Source organism: Megalops cyprinoides, chromosome 25 (genome assembly GCF_013368585.1).
Source record: "Megalops cyprinoides isolate fMegCyp1 chromosome 25, fMegCyp1.pri, whole genome shotgun sequence".
Classification (NCBI taxonomy): Eukaryota; Metazoa; Chordata; class Actinopteri; order Elopiformes; family Megalopidae; genus Megalops; species Megalops cyprinoides.
In genome coordinates, this window is record NC_050607.1 from 16,456,074 (window position 1) to 16,479,351 (window position 23,278).

Below are 23,278 nucleotides of genomic sequence, written 5' to 3' on the forward strand. Positions count from 1 at the left end.
CAAAAGGCATGGTGTACACAACAATTTGCTGACTTAGGTAACATAACAAAGCTATCCAGTAAACTACACAGCTATTTGGCTGTTACCTTTGCACTTTTTTCTAAACAAGTAGCATACTCTGATGTTTTAGAAATCATGTGATCAGGATGGGTGTATAAACATTGCTCAAACACTTGCACCTAGGGTAAGTCCTTTTTGTTTGGCTCACTAATTTCTGCTATTGCCCACACAGTTCAGCGCATGGCAGACATTAAAATCCATGTTCAAGTTTGGTTGGTGGAATGAAAACTGAAGTTAAAAATTAAAAAGTTACAGCTGAGTCAGTGCATTCCAGTGGCCGTTACAAGTCTCTCTGTGTTGTAGTATTTGTGTTCTTGGGCTCTGATTAGTGATAGCTTATCCCTCCAGAAACCAACAGTAGCCAACACAAAGAAATTAAGCTTTTGTCTGAACAGGCTTGCTTTATAGTTATGCAGCAGTAGACATTTTGTTCAGTCTGCCCGCCAGAGAGATGTCGTTACAGTATGTACTGCCATGAAGAGTTTGTGCAAGGGAGTGCTGAAATACTGCCCAGGTCTGGGTTGGTGATGTACTGCTCTGATTGTGTCTAAGAATATGAGGAGTGACACCTTTTCCTGAAGCCATTGTGCTGAGTGAAGTATTACAGTCGGGCCACATGGCACGCAAGGATGGAGAAGACCCAAATTTTAGTGTCACTCACAAGACAAGGTGGAATTGCGTGGCTAAAATTAATGACATAAATCTTTTTTATAGTTATTTTTTATGTAGTTCTTCAATTTCTGAAGTGGTCTCTTTTTTTGTTTTGTATAAGACAGAAAGTGAAGTAATATGATAAATCATAAAAAAACTGAATTACTTTGAATTCAGATTTATGATGGTTTTGAGGTCATTATTTCCATTGTGTTTCACTTTCGTCTATATATATATATTCAGTTAACTTAACAGTGTTATTTGCAACAAAACCAAATGAAAACATCAATCAATATCACACATTATAAATAAATAAGTAAATAAATATGCTGTCCTAACGGCATGATTATAATAGAGTTAATTATTGACCTGATGGCTGTGTAGTCCAAATGCTTATGCTTCTTATTATCAGCCACTCTTTTTGACTGGCTGTGACCACGATGCGAACACAATCAATGTCAAATGCGATCTGCCGGTTGACATCACGGACTTCAATGTTACCATTTTTAAATTCTCCTAAGGTTATGTACGACGTGCACTGTTTCCCCTTTTTGGTCCCGACTAGCTTCTCCCCCACTTCCAAGGCTCCGTGATGCAGCACGTCATTTTGCCGGTCGTCGGTCCCCGTGACGATCTTGATTTTGCTGATCTTGGCCGACTTTTCGAAGACGATCACGAAGAAGTCTCCGGTGGAGGGGGCCTTTCCCCAGAAGTACTCGTCCACGTTGCTGTAGGCTTTGGTGGCGTCGTACTTCTCGAACACGTTGATGTTCGTGTGCAGGCTCGCGGGCGGGTTGTCGGGGATGTCGAACGAGTCCTCCTCGAAGTCGTCGTCTTTCAGTTTGTTTTCCGACCCCTTGTAGGACGAATAATACCCTATGTGCTGGAACAGCGAGGGCTTAAATCGGATCACGTCTTTCTGCGCCAGCAGGCCTCTGAAGTGGATCAGCAGCCAATCACAGGGCATCTCCTGGTAGAACATGAGGAGGAAGTGGGCCAGGCGAGGCAGGTCCTTGGAGTGATATAGCTTCCCGATGTAGCCCAGCTTGGAAAATTCCAGCATCACCCAGTAGGATCCCTCCCGAGAGGTGACCACTTTCTTCATAGCTGTCAGGAAGTTTCTGGAGCAGCGGACGTCGTCCTCCAGCATCATGTAGAAGTCGGAGAGGTTGGTGCAGAAGTTGAGGAGGAAGGCGTAGTCCACGTTCTGTTTGGACCGGAACCTGACCCGGTCCTCGGGGTCGTTGTAGTTCCTTTTGAGCCCATCCAGAGACGGGTAGTACTCCTCGGGAGCGTGTATGACCAGCAGCCTTCCGGCTATGATGTGGTGGGCGAACTTTCTGGAGATTTCCTGCACGAGGCTCTCACACCAAGCTAAGTCAAAGTCTGCCAGGTGAACCACGACCACTATCTCTTTAAGTTCCTCATAGCTGGACTGGTCAAAAATGGACTTTATCGTCTCCATGAGATAATTTCCCCTTTTCCTTTTGACAGAAGACAGTCCGATGGTCAGGTATTCTGCAAGCACAAACAGGAACAAGCGGCATTACTCAAATAGCACATTTCCTCTTGTGGCTGGTGTTTGATCTTTTTATTTACCGGGATCTAGTTTCACCAACCAAAGCTGTGAAGTTTTTATAGCTGATGCATTGCTTTTTCCCTCCATTTTAAACACATTGATATGAACTGACCTTTGTGAATACTAGGCTGTTCAACACAAGTAAATTAGTCAAGATGACATGCTTTTAATTCATTAGAGTTTGAGCCAGTTCTCAAATTTCACAGGAATATTGCAGGTCATTGAAATGACAGGTATAAATAGAGCAGTACTCACTCTTTCTTGGCAATGGAGATCCTGCCAGGTAGCGATAAGTCACATTTATAGTTCCTGAAAAATTTGAGATGTCCTTGAAGGTGTGAACGTATCGCTCAGAGTTCAGCTGATGTATTGACGTCTCTCTCTGCCTTTTGTCCTCCTCCTAAAATCAGTTTTCAACAGACAAAGAAAACACAAACATGAAATACATGGGCATCTGCCTTATTTAGACCTCTGTTCAATCTAATCCCAGTGTACACAGTTCTCAAGGTTAACTGGCAAGGTTTTTTCTGCAAGAAAAAAGTTACAAAACTACACAGAGGACAAGAAGTCATTCCAAGAGTTCCAAGAAGTTCTAGGTCTGATATTAGACTGATTGTTAAACTGACGAGGAAACATGACAAATTAATAGCTCATATAAGTGAAAACAAATCACTATTTTAAAAACTTCCATTGTACAAATGTTCACAATACCCATATGCAATGAAGTATTGTGATTATAGCTCAGAATTAGGATTGGACTTGGACATATTAGGAGTCAGGGAGTTGGCACAGTCTTTGATGCTGTTTCAAAATAAGAAAAGGTAAAACTTTGGAAAGAAATATCATGTTAATATTAAATTATTTCAGTGCTGAAATAAATGTTTGTTTACTTACATAGCCCAAGAGCAGGCTGAGGTTTTCTAAAAAGAATGTGTTTTAATGTATCTGAATCAGCCCACAAGCACTTGCAGCGCATGCCGAATCTCTGGCCTCAGAAGCTATTTGCATTTAAATGCAATTTGCTTTGGTGTGAATGTCAGTTTGTCTAAAACGTGCAGGACTCTTTAATAATTTAAACAACAAATACAGAAAACATGTTGTGATCACAAAGTTCTGATGGCCTCATAAATAAGAAATCCACAGACGTTCCAAGTCCACATCAAATTTTAACGGCGGCGCATTATAGGGCAACAAATAACAACAGATTAACCAGGACTGAACCAGATTACTTACTTACAAATGAGCTGAATTTGATGACACATATTATGCATTTTTCTCTTGTTAACAAGCTAACCACAATCAATTCTCCTTATTGCTATCTTGCACTTAAATATCATTTAACATTTGACTGGAAATGTCACAGACTTGGGACTCAAACCTGTAGCCCCCTGCTGCTATGTGCAATTCTTGCCACTACACACTGCTATGTGTGTCCGTAATGTTGTGCTATTAGCAGAATGGCTTACCAGTACATAGCCGTCCTCGATGAACAGGTTGAGGAAGAGGAGGCAGGTGATCAGGACGCCAAGGAGCGGGATGGCGGAGCGCTTCCGGAAACACCTCATCTTGTCCACGTACTTCCAGACCAGCCTCATGGCGGCAAAGCATCCACTGAGATCTGAGGGGGAACGCCCGCGCACACACAGTGAACACAGTGAACGCCCATCATACAGACACAGTAACACAGTCAACACCCACCATTCTGTCTGCTGGCAGCTGTCTGCCACTGACGGGGCTCCAGACTTCGGTTTCAGGTCATGCCTGCATTGACTGTCTCGTTCTTATCATTATTCTTCTATTTCCACCCAGGCCACTTCTGTCTAACCTGCCCCGCTGATGTCATGTACCAAAGACGTGTCCATCTAGACAGTCTCACGCTGTTAATGACTGGCCTTACCCACTCTGCCCTTTCCCTTTACGCAGTTTGACTGTTTATAGGTCTGTCAGTCACACATCACTCTCAGCAGGGTGAGGAAAGGTGTACAGGTCTATGGTCTGTGCTCTTTTTTTTTCTTCGGCGGGATTGTGCTTGACATGTAGCCACTGTGGTTGAACTATGGCTCAGAAAGGTTATCCCATCATTGTGAAGCAGTGGCCCAGGGCTGAGCTATGAATAGCTAATTTATGACACAGTGAGCCAAACCAAAATAGAGCAACCCTTTCCAACTCGAGAGGTATATGGCTGCTTAGCCGGTCACCTCATATCCTTATCAAACCATCATACATTCAAAAGGCACTTTGGTGGTTCTATAAGACAATAAAACCCAGAGAAAGCACTTAGTTGGACACACCAGTCATTTATAAATTCAACCCTGTGAGGTCCGTCGACTCAGGTGTGCCAGGATCATCAGCTAGTCACATTCACCTGGGGGGGTCATTCAGATATGCTTACTGATATTTTGTGCGACTTAAATTCAAGTAGATATGCATGTTGTAATGACAGCATTAGCAATTCACCAGAATACTAGAGGCAGAAGTGTAAGCCGTAGCTTTGGATGCCTGTAAGCTGTAGTGTTGACCCGGTATTTCTGTTTGTTTATGGATATTTTCGCTTGCGGAAAGTAGGACACATCTCAAGCCGTCCAGCGTTAAGCAGGCGCACACAGTGTGGCCAATGGAGAGGCAGTAGTTTATTGCTGTCTACTCAGGACAGAGCAAGTTCTGCTGATGATCTTACACGATTCTGTCTGACATATAACTCTAAGCAGGATTAGGCTGTTATATTTGAGAATACAGTGAGCTGAGGATAGAGCGTGCATTCATGCGAGAGGATGTCTTGGTAAATTCTTAAAACAATAAGAGGCAAAAAAAAAACAGCACAAATTACCCCAGTTCTCTTTCTGTCCGTTCAGTGTAGTTGATAGTGTAAAACAATGGGATACAGTGGGATCTACTTTTTTTTAAGTAGCAGGCGCAGAAGTTATTCTGGTCTTATGGTGGAATCATTTAAATATGTCCAGAAGTTTCATTTTCTCTCAGCTTGGAAGAGATAATGAATTTTTATTACCCTGAAGATGGAATTAGTTTTGCTTTTTCAGCTGATACCGTGGATGTCCCCCAAGACAGCTAATGGAATACAAAATGGCCTATAACTTGGTTCAATTGACCAGACACGTATTGATCATCCTCACCGTGACCCAGCTTTATCTGGGGATATCTCATTTGCCTCTTTATACACCGAATACAAAAATCTATATGACAGGTCCGCCTGGAATATCAAGTTCTGACAAATCCTCCTTCATATTTATTCATGCCAACCTGAGTTAAATTACACTTTAACTGTGATTAATCTATAACATCTTTACTGTGGTGTTTGTTTCAGGAGGAAAATCTGAAATTCATCTGTAATTAGAAATGATATTCCCAGTGCATAGTCATTGAGGTCCTATTCTTTGGATTTCGGTTCTATATTGACATCTGTTATTTTTCCACTGATGTGCTTGTAAGAGGGCACAAAAACTGTATTGAGCAATCCATATGTTTATTCTTACACCAACAGCAAGGCCTCAGAAAAGGCCTTTCATGTGTTTGCATAATGAAAAAAAGTCTTTCTTTTGGTATTATGAATGTGACAATGACAGTGAAGATGGCCAATTATGATTCAGGGTCATAATTTGTGCAAATGCAAACACAATGACAGCCATAGTGCGCACTGACACAAAGGAGCAGAAAATGTTTTTCATTTAATGCGGTGTTGGTTTTTCTAACATCTCAGATAACCGAGTGAACTCCACAAGGGTGACCTCAAAGCTGTTGTATCATATTTCAAAAAAGATGAAGGGAATTAAATAAACCCTGTTTAAAAAAAACCCCCACAAAACCCTTATGCCCAATATTCTGTTTTGCCATTTGGAAAAAAATCTACTGGGTAATGGAAACCCCCCCCCCCCAAAAAAAAAAAAAACTCAAACTCATGAATCAAAATGATTCCCCAGGCCTATTGCAAGTGCACCATGGGAAGCCGCCAAAGTGATTTGATTGGGTCCACACTTTGCGCACGAGAACGCCGGGTTTATTTCACCGCTATGGGTCCTTGGCACATTTCAGTAATTCACTGCGGCCTGCGGGGAGAGCGGACCCTCCTGTTAAAGCCTCCGCCACTCCCACGCAGGGGAGACGTCACTGCAGAGAATGCACCGAAAGCCCCCCAAACATGCACCCTCCCGCATGGCGTAATCCACACAGCAGCATGCAGACACCGCAACTGACACCAGCGTTCTTCTTCTTCTTCCAAAGTAAAACCCAGGGAAAGCGTTCAGTTGGACGCACCAAGGGTTTATGAATCGACCAGCTTCACTGACTGGGACTGACGTTTTAATGACCAGCTAGACACTTTCCTGGCATTCATTAAATTTTGAAGTGCACCCTGACTTTTTTTTCCCCCAGAACTCTCAAAAAGAATTTCAACCTCCAGCTTGGATGTGTTTTTTTATTTAATAATTGTAAGGTAAACTGCTGAGAGTTTTTTTTTTTTGAGAGAGAATGGCCTCGGGTGGCCTTTTAAAAAGGTAAGAGTCACCTTTGATGCTTTTTAACTTGATATGTGGTGCATTATAACAGGAGCGGTGCTCAGGCCGGGCCCGCGGTTCATCAAATCTTCCCCTTTTATATCAGAACGCATTAAATCCGTTCTCATAAGAGGCTGTTAAAAAGCCCATTATCAATGTACCGAAGTGAAAAGGGCTGCTTCATTGACTCTCCCAAAACGGCGGAGAAATGAAGGTTGAAAAACAAAAACGAAAGTTATGCGTTCAGCTCTCTGTTTTGGTCACACTAATCAAGAGTCCAAATTGCATCTTGGCGGTTTTAAAATGCCGAAAGAGAGTAAAGGTTTGCCTGTGTATCCAATTATTCCTAATACAAATTGTTTTGAAGTCAATTTCAAACTGTGAACACAAAAAAATCCATTCAAAGAATGGGTGAATACTACTTTCACTTGTTCTAAGAGAGAATTAGTACACAAAGGGCGAAATGGATTAACTGTAGATGGAGTTTTATCACATTCATATTGTGTCCCGAGTAACCTCACATATTTTCACATCAGATAAAGTTCGTCTGAAATATAATCACAAAAGCAAACGTAAATTTTCCAACATGGCAAGAGTGGCATTATTAAAACCTCACATAATTTGCATAAACCTCCTCCTGTCTGCATGACAAATTAGTACACATTTAGCAAGTATTTGCAAAGTGGCTATTTTGTTTATTATTTGGTCACTTTGTACTTGACTTTTGCTGTTCATTGTGGCATATTTAACATATTTAACATGTTTGAATATACTGAACATCAAAATAAATGTATCTGTGATACATTATGCAGCTGTACAGATTTTTCCTATGGATGAAATGCTTTACCCATTTGTCTGATAAATGTTCATGTGAAGAGGTGGTGGTACTTAGAGATTCAAGGGGAGCAGAGGGGTGTAGTGATTCAGGGTGGAGAGTGACATAAAGATTCAGGGGAGAGGGATGTAGTGATTCAGGGGGCAGAGAGACAGAGTTTCAGGGGGACTGTTTCTCACCCCTGAAGACATCCTGCTCCAATGCCGTAAACATCCAGCTGTACGAAAATGGTTAATAGGTAAAAATGTAAGCTATGCAAGTCATTCCGGATGACGGCACCTGCCGAGAAAATAAATAACAGTGATAATAATCCAGGAACTGTCACTTCTCCCCAAGTGCCGTCTAGCACCGCAAGGTGACACAAACAGCAGGCACACTTCAAAACGGAGGATGAGGGGCTTCCCTAGAGAGGCTGGGGGGGGGGAGAAAAAAAGCAATTACAGTCATGTCTGATGTGCCGAGAACCCGCAGAAGAAGAGGAGCAAATCAAGTTTGCGGCACGTTGGAAATAATTGAGGGAGTTGCATGGGAAAAATGCTGTCCTCCGTCTCATGAATATCACACCTTTCTGATTACAGGAGGCGTGGCCCGAGGGGTGCGAGATGAGAGAGCGGCAAGTGGAACTCTTCAGTCTGGGGGGGGGGGGCGCCCCGGGTGATAAGGTAAAAAGCGGCCGTGCCAGCAAATCACCCTCCTCCGACACGTAGTTTGCAATCTCAAACAAAAGATGTGTCAGATCGGGGAAAAGTGCCGTGCCAGCAGAGCACGAAAGGTGAATAAAAACCCAGACACCGGGATCGATAAAAAAGAAGAAAAGTGCTTCACTGACAAGAATAGGACGGAATGCTGATGACGGCCGGGGCGTGCGACCTTTTCCGAAAGGGGGGTCATTTCCCGAATGCTAAATTAATACCTGCGTTCCGGGCACCGGAAGAAAACTGTTGCGGTTTTCCCTCACTTCACACGGTGTGCTGTTGGATAACAGCTGGGGAAAGAAAAAAACATTACATGGGAGCCATAGGTAAACGCATCCTATTCCTTTATGTCCTTTAGTCAAATAAGTACGCTACCCTTACAATGTGTGCTTTGATTAATGCAACATCAGGCTTTGTGCATTTATGTGAGAATTAGCGTCTGAAAAAAAAAATAACAACGTTTATTTTATCTGAGGTTGCGAGAGCTTCTTTCCACACAATACAGCTTGGAAATATCAATACTACAACACTAACAATAGTAGTATGACGCACAACAGTTACAGAAAATGCACACAAGCTCATTTTCTGTCTGCCCAATCAGTTGTATTCAAGTGGTGTATTCAAGCAGGGTTGTTGAAGTGGTAAAACTGACACGTTCCATTAAGACAATGAAGCATTTTCATATGGAATTCTGTTGTGTAGGTAAAATGAATTTTTATTTAAACCTGTTTTTCTTACTCTTTTTTTTTAATTGCCCACAGAATTCCTCATTACGAAGCTAAAAGCTAAATTCACTTCCATAACTATAAGTAGAATCTGTTCATGAGATCTTTTTGTGGTGGAAAAAAGTGCATGACTTCTGATCAAAAGATATACAGGCATATGGTACACCATAATGCTTGCATCTTAAGTTTCCTTTTTTTAAAAGTCTTTATTCATACAGACACACAGAATGGAAAGAGATGTACATTTTCAATATGGCAACTACACTAAATGACTTTGACTTGATATTGAACAGTTTCCTTACTGTGAGGAACCTCCATACTTAAATTGTACAGGGCGTCTTTACTTGAAAAGGGAAACTATTCCTATGCTCCTGCTTTCTCACTGAAGCCTGCATTTCTGTGACTTAAGGGCATCAAAGGGAGCAGATGTGCTCTGCAGAATGGGGCGCGCGGCATTTGAAACCGACTTTTAAACAGGCGTCAACAGAGAGGTGGAAAATTATGCGCGCTGGCTCAGGCGCGCGCATTGTCAATTCGTTATCTTTAATAACGCGAAGCGGGCGAGGACAAGGGAGAAAGTGGACCAGAATCTACAGGATAATAGAGGCTGCTGCCTTCCGGGGATGGCAAAAACAGGGCCTGGGGCGAGAGACGGCCCCGAGTTTTTTTGAACGTCTCGTTCCGAACTCTGCCAATATGAACCTTAATGATCGCTCGCCTCTCTCGTCTGTATCACTTCATAAAATCTCTATTAGTAAAGCTTTCTCTAATGATCAGGAAGCTATAGGGAGCCACCTTTAATGGGGAAGCCTTAATGAAAAACCCATTTTGAATGAGAGGAGAGAAAAAGATTAATAACACAAGCCAGTGCAGCCAGTAAAAGCCATTTTCCCACGTTTAATCTTCTTACCTATTTTACATTATTTCCCCCGGTACCCCGAAGCTAACAGATGCATAGCTCCGCACAAATAATCAATTAAGCCCGAAGAGTCTGATGAATTCAGCAGTTGCTTTGTGTCAGAGCCTCAGCTACTTAAGTAGATTTTTTTTTCCACAACAAGAAAGGGAAAATGAGAGTGGTTAAAATGTGACTTCTATTGACAGCTCGTAGCATAGAGTGGACTTAGTTAGCTGCTATGAGGGAGACAGGCATCTTCCGCTCTTAGAAATTCATCATACATGGAGAGGAAATGCTACTGTCAGTGCAACCCCACACTGATAAAGTCTGATTGTAGTTCTGGCATGTCAGCAATGAAATTAGTAATTTCAGTGCAGGTCCCATGATTTACAAAGATGTGAATCTGAAACCACACACAGAAATTGCGGGTTTCCCTAAACTCCATGGCCTTTAAGTTGCTCTTCAAATATTTACAGCATAAAGCTAACGCTTGCAGGTAGATCTAATCCAAATCACCGAAACAAAAAGCGATAGAAAGAGCGTATTCTTGACAGCCCAACTTAATCTTAGATAAGACCCATGCACTCATCCTTTTGCAGAAGTTTTGTGTATTGTTTGTGAAAGGAAGGGGAAAGGAAGCGTTAAGAGGCTCCTTCTCGCTTCACTGGATCCACTTTACCACTGTGGGAGGGGGATGACACCTGCAGGCCCTGGCGTCTTGGCAAGGTGGACGAAAACAGCCATCAGCATTCATGACCTGTCAGGCCTCCAGAAAAGCGCCCGCTCGGCGTAACGGAGAGGGGTCTTCACTCTGGGAGACCCGGTCAGACCGGCCCTCTTGGGCATCGCCTGGGAACCGCCAGCCGGCATAAACCGAGGCGTTTAGCTGGAAATGGGAGTCCTCGGTCCGCTGGGGTTTAGCCCACACTGCCCTGCTGACACAGTGCCTACAAATCGTCATTAATTTGGATTTACCTCATGAGCGAGTAGACCACATCAGCAGGGCGTTTTCTGGTGCACTACGCGATTGTTTCGCTTAGTCACAACAGAAAAGCTGCCACCGAGTCAAATGAGAAGTCACTTTTCACTTCACAGCAACCGTGCAATTCAGAAAAGGAATGCTGAGTTGGCCAAAGGGAAAATCACTGTAGCAGCTTACTGACAGCTTACAAGCTGGTTAACAGAAGTTTTAAGACTTATGCCACTCAGTACCTTGCAGCCTAACTAAGTGTATACATAGAGTTTAGAGGCCCAAATGTTAGGTTCTCAAATATAAGAATAATTGTAACCTTTGCAAAAGCCGCCCCCCCAACACATACATGTTACATAAAAAGAACTGCATCTTCTATGCTCTTATGTGGACAGTATGTAAACTGGTAACTCCTCAGCGCCAGTGGCGTCGTTAGGTCCAATCATTCGGGGCTTTAGCCCCGCTTATTTTAGGACTAGTCCCGGATATTTTCGCCCTGAAAAAGGAGGTGCTTATAGCAAAACAACAGACAGCCTGTGTAACAGAGCGGAACTTGACTTGCAGCGTCCGAAGGTGTGCTAATAGTTATTTATTATAAAGGTAGATATAACCTCCCCAAACTACCGATGCAAACCTCCCTTCAAAAAAAAAAAAAAAAAAGCCCCAGCCAACTTACATTTACAACTTACAACTTGACTGAGCCCCAGATCTTTTCAATAGCTAGAAACGTCCTTGCTCAGCGCTAAGCAACAAGAGCAATCAATTTAATTCTGTTGTGCAAGAATTCACTCACAGAATGTTTAACTATGTACCTCTTTGATAAACAAAATATCTGTGGAAGTCAAATGCACACTACCTGCTTTTGAGGCCTCCACCAACACCCACATGCACAGCGCACAGCTCCTTGCAAGACCCAGGGAAAAACCCTGCTCTCTTTAACAATGAGCCAAAAAGGCCATTAGGACAGCATGAACCACAAAGATCATTACAGAGTAACAAATCATTCGCAAAATTGATTCTGACAGGTAGCCACAACTATTGTACATTACATATTGCCGTAGAAATCTTTTCTCCATCAGATCTTTATTCCTTTCACAGGATTATGCAACGCATCCACAGTATCCATTTTCAGAGCTTTTTTAAACCTGGGGAGAAGTCTGAAAATCTTGGCATTCAAGGTCCAAAAGAGAGACCTAACTGAAGTCAGTAGACCAACATCTAAATATAGGTGCAATTTCAGGCAAAAAAACATCCCAGTGTGCACTTGTCCCGCCCACCACACGAGAGAGAACCCACATTATTGGGCGTCCCCTGTGGTATCCTTTGTGACATCACATATCCGGGATGCCACATTTTTGTGAATTACCGGGGATTCTGCTTGGGCTTCTGGAGGATTTGGAGAGAAGCCGCAATGCGGTGCCAGTGTGCACATTTAATAGTGTCACACGGCTTTCCAGGCAATGACGCAAGTCACAGTTTTCCTTCCATCAAGCGGTTCATCCCAGGTCTTTGCTGTAAGTTATTCACGGCACCTCTTTAAAAACCCACTGCAGCTGTGAGGTAAGACTGAATTTCAAGGCTTAAGCCCATCCTGAAGAGAATATTTATGAATAAGGCCCCTGACCTATCGTCCCTGTGTTGTCTTTGGTGTATTCTTATGATTATTCCAAACAGTTTTAAGAGGTACTCCTCAGCACTCCTCAGCAAATGGTCATGTGCTTTTCATACTAATTTAATGTTTTGTATGGTTTGTGATGATACTGTTGGCTTACTGAAAAAAGCAAAACAAGGGACTTGAATGGCAGTTACTCGTCATTTCTGTGAATCTGACTTAAGGTGCCTGCAATATATTACCCTTGATAAAACAAATCAGGAAGGAGTTTTATCAAACTGTTTTCACAAACAGTTGGAATCACTCTGTTTCTGCAGTGAAACTTCACATGCCTTCAATGTGTTAATGTGATGTGGCTAACGTGGGATCGTAGGATGATACTTATCCGAATAATTATCTTGCTTGTACTGCAACTCCACTGCAAAGCATGAACGCAATCTCTTCTATCTACACTTGTATGTGTTGGTCTGGTTTAAGACCTCTGGAATTGTGGTCTGGAATTGTGGCTTGAGAAACATGCCGCTGTGGAAACCACTTAAAGGTGGGCAGCTCCTTGAACCTTCATCAGCGCTTTAAGAGTCGGAGGGTACCATAGGTGTGGCCGTCTTGGAGGCTGCACATGAGCATGTCACTCTGGGGCCCATCAATTTCCGTGTGTGTGTGTGTGTGTGTGTGTGTGTGTGTGTACACATGTGTGAATGCGTGCGTATAACTGTGTGAATGTCTGTGTATGTGTATCTGTGTGCGTGTGTGTGTGTGGCTGTGGGGGCGGAGGGAATTATTAAGGGAATAGCTCTTTCACCTGTCTCCAGCTATAACAGTTTGCCCTTTGGTCAGCTGTAGATAAGCCTCTGATGGGGTTTTTACTCTTCACACCCAGTGCAATTAAGCCAGTGTCTTTCAAACCTAAAATGACTAAGTAATAAAGGTGTGACTGGTCTTACGTCCTTTAAAAAATGAGAAAGCAAGAGCAGTAAAATCTGAATTTGCTCAGTGGTATTGTGATTAAATTATGACATAAAAATACACAAAAAAAAAATCAGTAGGTCCATTATTTTCCATGCGGATATCCATCACTGAGAGAGGCAAGGAGTACAAATGGGGCCCTGGATGAAATGGTAATTCTGGTTGAGCTGATACCTCCCTGTTAAGAGTGAGAAGCAGTCACTGTCCACACATTTCATTCAAGTCATGATGTGCAAACACAACCGCCAATGCAGTCCTACTCACTGACAGAGCGGGTTTTCTGCCTTGCTTCTCGCTTGCTTTCTGTCTGTCTACATTTGCTGGGATTAGGGAATATGAGAAAGCATTACAGTAGATTCTCATTCACTGTTTTTTTGGCTCATTTCAGTCACCATCAAACTCTTTATAATGTGTAAGAATGCAGAAAATGAAATGCTTGCAAAGATGATCACATTTTACAGTATGCGCTGACCAGTAATGCCACAGGTTCTATAGGACTGAAGCTGTTTGATCTTACTTTGATGCTAGTGCTCACAAGCCCCAAACTGAGCTCAAGACAGACTTTCGCTTGCAGGTGGTATGGCTATAGTGGATTAGACACTACATTTACTCTTTGATGTCAGATGCAAAGCAATCAAATTTCAAATCGGAAAAAAAACAGCTGTAATTGGCTACAGAGCAAAGGTCACGCGTGTTTTAAGGGTAGGTGATAAAATCGAGGAAACCAGTTGTTTATTTCGGCTGTTAAAACATAGTGCTTCATCTGATACATTTTCACCGTTGGAGTGATAGGAAGTTCTTGGATGATGAATGTTCTGACAGCACAGATGAATTTTTCTGAATCTGCTCCCCAGGAAAAAGGTAAAAAATAGGCAGAAAACACAGAAGGCAGAACCGCCACGCTACGGAGTGATGAAATTTCACATTGCATCCTTCACAGCGGGGCGCGCCGTGTTAAAGAAACCAGTCTGCGGGCATTAAAGCAGGTTTGCGCTTCAGCGTGGGAGTCTGAATCACGAGACCGCTGAATATCAACCATTCCACAACGATCACGCCTGTGTGCCACCTGCATAATAGACAGCTATGTCTGCCAGCACCAGCTCAGTACCCACAAAAGACACCGCACAGCTATAATGAATACCGCACTGATGGTGATTCTGTAACTGGCAGCTCTATAACAATGCTAACGTCTAGCAATGGAAAAGTCCCATTGATGGGTCCCTCTGTTTTAGCCAAGGATTCACTCCAAAACTGAGTGCAGCGGGGGGGGCAGTTTTACGGCGCCGAGCGTAATGAGGACTGCAAAGGGTGAGAAATTACTCACGGAGTGAGAATCCCTCCCAGACCTCTTTCAGCAGTTAGCTCCTCTGACCCAGTTCACAGGGGAGCGCGGGGAGATTTAGGGCCGTAATACTGCCTGCACATTTCCATAGCGAAATCAAAATTAAAACCACTACATCAAAATAATTAATGCATGCAGTTGTTACTCCACAGAGGGGAAAAAAAAACCCACACACAGAAGTTGAGAATCAGATATGGAGTAAGATATTGACAGCCAACGCTTGATTGTATGTACTGTATTGAGAATTAATGGCTGATGGTGCCGGTCTGTCAGATGGGATGGGGAAAAAAGAATATTCCGGCACCCGCATAGTGATGAACCTCTCTGTGTAAGTCGAGCCAGAACCGTTCTGAAAAGAAAGGGGAGGAAAAAAATGAAAGAAGCAGGCGATAGGATTGAGGGAAGAGGAACAAGAGAAAGAGCTCTTCCTTAAAAGCTCTGAAAAAAAAATCCAAGGTCACTCCTTGGTCACGTCTCAAAAATGAGGAAATGGCCCTCGGGCCAGAGGGTGGCTGCAGATAACAGGAGAGAGCACTATCTCCTCTGAGCACATTTAGCGCTGGGAGTTGGGCAGGCTGGGGCGGGTTCAAGCGGATCCAGGCCCAGGGCTCGAACTCCGAATGTAGACCAGCGGTACTGATAACGTGCCTATTATCACCGCACTTGAAGAGCTGATTCCCAAAAGATACACCGAGACCACTCTCAAAATTGAGCTCTCATAATTTCTCAAACACTTTGGAAAGAGACAAGGCAGTCCAGGGTTCTTCATGCACATCCTTTGTCTTTCCCTTACAGTTTTTTTGTCTTCATCCTTATTGTCAACGCTTATTTACAGATTTTTATTCCTTGTGACCGTTAATCAACAGACAGAGTGATTAACTAGGATGATTCATTAAATAGGTAATATTCAGAATCATTTATTTGGCTATGCATACAGTATATATAGCCTCAATTCACTGACTGACAAAATGTCTATGTTGCATGTCACTAACATGCCATTTGTTATTGATTTTTATGTCAATTTTAACCGTAATTCTTGGTTTTAAATTTATGGAGTTAAGGCTAAACTGAATAAAAATCCAAGCTGAATGTAAAATGAATAATACATGGAATATTAACTTTGACCCAAATACCCACCACATCATGTATTATCACCCTATCAGTTATTTCAAATCAAAATCTGGAGAAGAACATTATGTGGTCCCAATATGTTATACAGCACAACACTGGATACAGCATAAAGTAGAATGCATGGAAGGAATTTAAAAACATGGCTGCAAAACCATGTCTCCACAGAGTTTTAGCAATTCATGTAAATAACGCTTTTAAGAACAGATAAACACATATTGTAGTCTAGAGGTAGAATATAACTATTTTCCCTTACATTTACTCTTTCTAAATAGTAGCAAATTAGAAATTTATCTCTGTCCGAATTCCAGTAACTCTTACTACCAGTAATTCAGCTCCCCTGTATGGAATTTTGAGCCCAGCATATTTCACCAAATTTATTCAAAAAGCAGTCACCAAGATGCCAGCTCCCCTATACTCTACAGCCAATGTTCTGTCCTTGCACTGCTGAACCGAAAGCTCCATGCCCAGGACTCCTGAGGTTAAACAGCAGCTCCTCATCCAAGGCAGGAAGCAATTCAGAATGCACAGTCTCCCCGCTGACACTGAACTAACTCCAGCACCACGGCACAGCAACTGCATTAAATAACATATAAGAAAGACGTGATGCATGATCATTACCTTTGGAAGGAAACACATGCGTAGTTTAGAGTTGAAAAATCTCTTAATAAAGCCGAGCCCGCCAAGGACTCCTCGCAGGAAGCTCCCCTCCGAAGCCCTTATTTGTTGCAAATATCCTATAGCTGTGCATCCACTAAGTCTCTACAGTGTGTCGTCGTTAATATTTGATGAAGGTGGTGCTGGCTGACCTATCTGAAAGAGCAATTTATTTTACATTTCACTGAGCGACCGCTGCTTTAGCCAGGTTGGTCGGATACTGTGAAATGCAATTATGCCACAGTGCAGCTGTTTGGAAAAAGACCGTCTGGTTAGGGTACACTAATGAGATGAAATAAAAGCGACCGACTGGTTGCATGACAACACTTTAACTGATTAAATGCCCTTTAATCTCAAGCATATTTGCACGATAGGGGAAACAGTTATTGGCTCAGCAATTTTGCACGCTTATCAATGCCTTGCGCTGTCTACCACTAATTAATTTCCCAATAACTAATCAACTGTATGTAACTAACACCCTGTGCTTAGCCGTGTTCACATGTATGTATGTGCATTGAGTATTAGCCTAGCACTGTACCTCAGCTGTGTAATTTTGAACTCTGTGCTGTTGCCTATGGTTACCCCTTGCCACTCGCACTTGCTGCTCGCTATAATGGCCCTGTAAGTCGCATTGGGTAGAGGCATGCAATAAATGTAAGTGTAATGTAACTATCAGCCCAGGCACGAGTCTGAGACAAACGAGGACAGATCTTGGGGGACTGTATAATAGTGCCATCAAAGAACTGCTTCGACTCTAATTATGACAGCAGTGAACATGATGAGCTGCTGTTTTCTCTCTGTCTGAGGGATGTGTTGCTCTTTCTTTTGCAGTTTCGGGTATGGCTTTGAAAACCTCCTCCTTACAGCGCCAGCTGCTAGAAAACAGGCAGATTTCACTCTTTCGGTCATCGGAAACAATTACAGATTTCCGTCAGACATAAGACAATGAGCAACTGGATGCTGCCAGCGGCAGCCATTTTCTATTTGAGACAAAGCTATAATGTAACCCCAGTCTTTTTATACACGCTTCCTACATGCATATAGATTCATACGCAGTGCAAGGTTATGAGACCGCCTTCAGGCCAGGCTTTGATCCAGGTATTAATTGCTACGTGTGAGAGTGTATTCCCAGCTGAGTGCAGTCTCAGACAGGTACGGGGGCTGCTGTGCTTTTAAGCATGGTGTGCACGGACTCCCTGTTTGCAGGGAGGAACATTGCCTGTTACCCTCTTGCCCCCTCTGTAATGAGAAGCACCTACTGCGTGCTGACTGGCAGAGTGAATCACCCGCTGCATTCGATTGCCTGGCTTTTGTGCGTATATTATCTCAGTTTACAGCATGGTTGTCACCCGTGCTGCTTTCGGGCTAACTGAGGCAGGCCCTGTCGTTTTGAGGCTCTTCACAGATGGCACCTGAATTCTGTCTTGAAGTAGATTGCGTATGAAACTACAGTTCCCAGCATGCAAATAGGCTACACAGAATGGCGTGATTCCAAGGAGTGGTCAGGCCAAATGGGTCTTTGAGTGGAAAAAAGTTGTGTTAGAATTTTCACAGTGTAGGTGAAGTGCTGCTGAAACAGTGCAATGCTCAGTGACTTCAGGTTTATTTATCTGCAGTGCAGCTGCAGCAATTACAAACCTAACAATTACAAGTTTTCATTATCCTACTTTTAACTGGATTAAACATCCCTAACAGAAATGTCACAGAACCTCCCTAGGACTATCACGGGACTACCATGAGCGTACCTAATAGGAACAATTTCGATTGTATGTATTTCATTTCTCTATCACAGTCGTAACTGTCTGTAGAAATAATCAATAACAGAGACTGAAGTTCTTCCTTTGTTTTTTTCTCACAGTTGAGTGTTTGATGAAACTATGTTTATGTGATTGAACGGAAGACTCGCCCGTCTGTAATGCAATTACTGTTAATTAACCAACGCTTTTCTGCTTGCTGACATTTATGCTAATAGCTCAGCCTTACAACTTTTCTGCATCAGTAACGTTGTCTAATTTGCCATTAATGATTCCCACCTCTCCACCTTTCAGACAATTAAAGCACAATTCTCAAAAACGCCACAGCCATAACTAATTACATCTATGGATGGAAAAGGGTTGCCTTGTCCGTTTTTTTTTCCAGTCCTGAATTTGCGCACAAGAAAACCATTCAGTGGCAGCTAGCAACATTGCTGCCGGCTGCTGCATCCAAGAGGCCCCAGTTTCATCTTTGAAGTGCTTCAACATGCCTGGGGTGAAACAAAACACAAAACACGGGGTTTTGAACTACAGACAGGCCGAAACTTGACAAGTCTCTGCATTCATTCATTTCCTTCAGATTTAATTTGGCCGTTTCAGCCCAAGATGTGTAGTCAGCAATATACAGACAGACACTGCAAGAGCTGTAGTTGCGGTTGCTCTCCGAAGAATACAAGCTGATATGATTTATTGAAAGAAAAAAAGAAAAAAAAAAACACTGGAAGAAACTTTCTGGGCAATACACTCCATGTAACAGGCTGGGAATTGTGCACTTCCCTAAACTGAGAGAATACAGAATTAGGGACCTATAAAAGCCCCTCGGCTTGTATTATTAATGCTCCCGGAGACAGAATGCATAACCCTACAGTAGTCTTTCTCAAATTCAAGAGCAAAGCCAGAGGAAAGTAATACAGCAGGCAGAAATATGTTGTAAAAGGCGAATTTATTAACAGCCCGGTAATGTTATTTGAATACCCAGGAGTATGGTGGAGGAGATGGAGGAGTGGACGCGTTGTGTGTTGCGTGACGGTTCTGTGTGTGGCTCATGCAAACACACACACACGCGCACACACACACACACACACACACACACACACAGACATTCTCTGGAAAAAAAAAAAACCTGGCAAGAATCAAATGTCACACATAAAGCCGGTGTCGGAAACCATGCAGCAAAATGTCGACAGTCAAAACCGGGTAGAATACGCGCAGTTCACCACATCCAGACAATGAATCAGATTCAGCAGGCAGCTGAGGCGGAGGGCATCTCCAAACACCGCCCTCCGATGGCTGCGCACCAGCTTCAGATCCAGCACGGCCAGGCTTCTTTACCACCTCCAAGCTTCTGGAAAATGAATATGCATTGCTTCTCCACCCGATCCATTTACGAGACAGAATGATAATGAAGACGAAGCGTGCTCATAAATGCAATTAATCTAACGCAAAAGGGCTGATCTACACTTCTAATTATATGCCGTTTTAATGACTGGGTATGTTGTACAACAAAGCTGTTTGGTAAACACTATTGTTCATTTGTTTGATGACATGGAGGCAAGTAATCTGCTTTCCCTTTGTTTTTTTTTCCTCCATAAACCTAATCAAGGATTTAACTGAGAAATGAATCTGGAGGAACAGCACTATTCTTATATGTACCTAGAGGTGCTCCTTTTTTTGGAAAACATAACATCCACCTGTTTATGACAGGGGGGATGCATATGGTGCTTGTAATGCATACTCTATGCTGCAGTATAGGGTTTTTCAAGCAGGACGTTGAAAATGAGCTTATTTGCATACTGATGTGCATTTTCGCTGAAGACGGCTCCTCGGAAAAAACATTGGTAACGTAATGTATTAAATAGGCAATTTCCCATACTGTGTAACTGCTAGGCCAAAATCAACCAAAGAGAAGTGAGGTTTACCCCTAGAAGTTGCAGGTTCGTTGGTTGCATGTCTCCAAATACTTGCTCATTTTCTTGCAGACATTATTTTTTCAAAGCGGGACATTATTTTCAAGACGACTCCTGAGCATACCTTGTGTAATTCCATAAAAGGCTACAGTTGCTTTTAGCATTAAGTATAGGGCTGGGGTCAAGTTATAAACTGGAGCTGGGATAGGGGTTAGCATCAGAGCAGCGCTAGGGGTTTCATATTGCTTATGGAATTATATAAACTCCGTAATGTGTTCTGCATTAATTACTAATAAAGCTGATTACAGTATGCCCACATATGAGAATACATTATAATCACACAGCTGCACTATAGAAGTATGTACCCTGATTAATATAACATGGAGCTCCTACAGTACCGGTAAAGGTCAAATTCATAGGAAATGTGAAGCAAGAGAGGCAATGATGACCGAAATGCTGTAATTCTGATGCGTTCAGGAGAGCACTCAGCGTCTCATCATTAGAGCTCACTGACTGAAAGTTGTTTTCCATCTACTTTTGCTGTCGAAGACCTTGACGTACATATTGAATGAGTCGGCCTGGTGGTCCTCTAACTGAGAGCCCAGCAGTTACCATGTTCAGAGTGGTGGAAAAAGAGAGAAAAAATGCTATGAATGATAGATGAAGGCAGTTAGCAGGATTCGGAGTTACTGTATGGTTCCGGCTCTTTAAAATATTTACAAAGTACGTGCGGCTTTAGCGCGTCAAGGTAACGTATCTTTTTTTAACCAATGCTGCCAGGGTTGAATACCTAAGTTCTCAACAGAAATGAAAGTGGAGGGGGCATTATTGATTTAATGTTTATGGGTTTTCCCTCTCTGCGCAACAGTTTTTGGAACTGGCATTTGCAGCTGCTCTGCACTTGTGTGGGAGCGGCCGTGCACGATGAATGCGAACCTCTGATACACACTCCCACACAGCCAACGGCTGTTCTTCAAACTACAAGTCCCATAGTGCACTGCAGTGAAGTAGGTGCTGATTGGAGGGCATTTTCACTGACATCATCCTACCAACTCGCAGGTGCCTGATGAACAGGCTGTCTGAGAACATTGAGACAAGGAGACCCCATCGACGTGCCCAATCCTACCCTGGCAGAACAAAGCTGATGTATTCTGCTGCTCTGGGGTCCCAGTCACTGTCAGCCGTTGACATGGCTGGGATTTAAACTGGGCCACAGAGCTTGAGATGACCATTTTGTCAACTGAGCCACTTGGAAGCCCTCTGGTGGTGGTTATATATTACATAATGAGGGATACATTCAGGTGATGTCAAAATATACTCAAAATATATATATATATTTGCAGGAAATGGACCCCAAAATAATATGATTTGTTGTGCAAATCATGAAGCAAATAGGCCAAGGCCTCAAAGCTCTGAAGTACATTCAGATCAATGAATTCAAAGAGGCATAGTTGAAAAACAAATGCTGTATATAGCACTGCCTTGACATGGAATCAAACATTCCTCCCCACTATATTTGAGTGGAGCTGTAGATTGCTACCAAAATAATCTCTTTGTTGCCTTGACATAATAAAGACTATTAATTTATTCCTGGTCCTTCATCTATGCAATGAATATGTTTATGAGAGTTTGGGAATTAGAGTTCTGATGCTAATCCTTCAAAGGGAGCCTAAAAATAGCATCGTAAGCTCCTTCACTGCGGATGGGTTGCAGCACCGGACCGAATTTGTCATTCTGGCAGAATTTCCGAAATGCCTATCAAAAACGATAGCGCAGAGCACCTGACATAATGACAGCCGCGAATCGGCTCTCCCCGCTCCTTGATCCGAGAGGCCCTTTGAAACATAAACGACTTAGCCACCACGGCCTTCACGAACGATAACGTAGCCATTCACCGCGAGGGGTCCAGATGCGACGCAGGCGGGGACTCGCTCGGAAACAGCTCCCTGGAGAGCGATCTTGGGGAAGGAGAACAAGAAGCCTAAATGTAGTTGCCATTCCCTTACCATGGTACCAAGGTTCCTGCACTGGACGTCCCCTGCAGAGGCCGCTGCAGATACCGCTCACGGCATGCACTGTTGTTTTTTAGCGGGGGGAAACAGTGGACTTCGCGGATTTGGCGATTATCGCGCCTCTGCAGGATGAGCGGAGCGGGGCAGAGGGGAACGGGGGCGCGTGTCTGCTTTCCTCTCCGCCAGACGGGGAGAGAGGGAGGCAGAAAACGAACTCCGCGCATACTGGGCCATCGGTCAACAGCGGTTATTATGCAAATGGGAGGAATGGGTTCAAGCTGATGGCATTTAATGTGGCATTTACTGCGCCTCCCGCTGACTTACAGTAGCTGCTCAGCTTTGGCTCTGGGCTGAATGTGTTTTGGAAGCAGCGTTCTCAGTCATTTAGGTCCCATGCACATTACGCCATGTCAGATGAGGGGATTTTGACTGGAGCGTACCTTTAATGAGCTGTGTTACTGTCATACTTTCAAGATTCACAGGGTTTCTGACTTCACTCTAAATCAGGTCTTGATTACGTAACAACTTAATTGTAGCCACTGAGTGGATAACCAATTGTCAGACATCTTCAGGACCTACAGGTTTTCTTCTGGTTGTGTCAGTATTTGAACTTCTGTGACTGGAATCATGAAATTCAGTAGGCTGTGACTTGAGTGTCATGTGTTTGAATTACTACCTTTCTACTGTATTGTATAACTACAAAGGCAGACTCTAACCACAGTACACCACAGTTAAGCTTGTCTCTACCTTCGACAGATGTGGCTCCTAACTATGACAGGCTTAAGCAGTAGTTTCTGTTTTGTTTTCTTTCACAGTTTAATGAGTTTGCTGTTCACTGGCTGTAATAAGACGCAGTGATGGATGTACAATAAACAAAATCAAAACTACTGACTAGGCTTTGTTAAAAAGCTGTTTAAACTGTAGGAGTGTTGAGGTATTCTGAATCTCACACTGATAAAATGTGGTTGTCTCATGGCAA

General features: G+C 43.1%; 1 protein-coding gene across 2 annotated transcripts in view; it reads right to left on the reverse strand.

Annotated features, from left to right (window-relative positions):
• Window positions 1-1,059: 1,059 nt before the first annotated feature.
• LOC118772061 (alpha-1,3-mannosyl-glycoprotein 4-beta-N-acetylglucosaminyltransferase C-like) overlaps window positions 1,060-23,278 on the reverse strand; it is a 112,538-nt gene continuing 90,319 nt past the window's right edge. For both annotated transcript variants that reach the window (XM_036520306.1, XM_036520304.1), the window contains 3 exons: window positions 3,757-3,908; window positions 2,546-2,690; window positions 1,060-2,229 (listed from right to left, as the gene is read on the reverse strand). In XM_036520306.1, the coding sequence (XP_036376199.1) occupies window positions 1,073-2,229; window positions 2,546-2,690; window positions 3,757-3,885 (1,431 nt within the window). In that variant the 5' untranslated portion in view covers window positions 3,886-3,908 and the 3' untranslated portion in view covers window positions 1,060-1,072. The remainder of the gene's footprint in view (window positions 2,230-2,545; window positions 2,691-3,756; window positions 3,909-23,278) is intronic.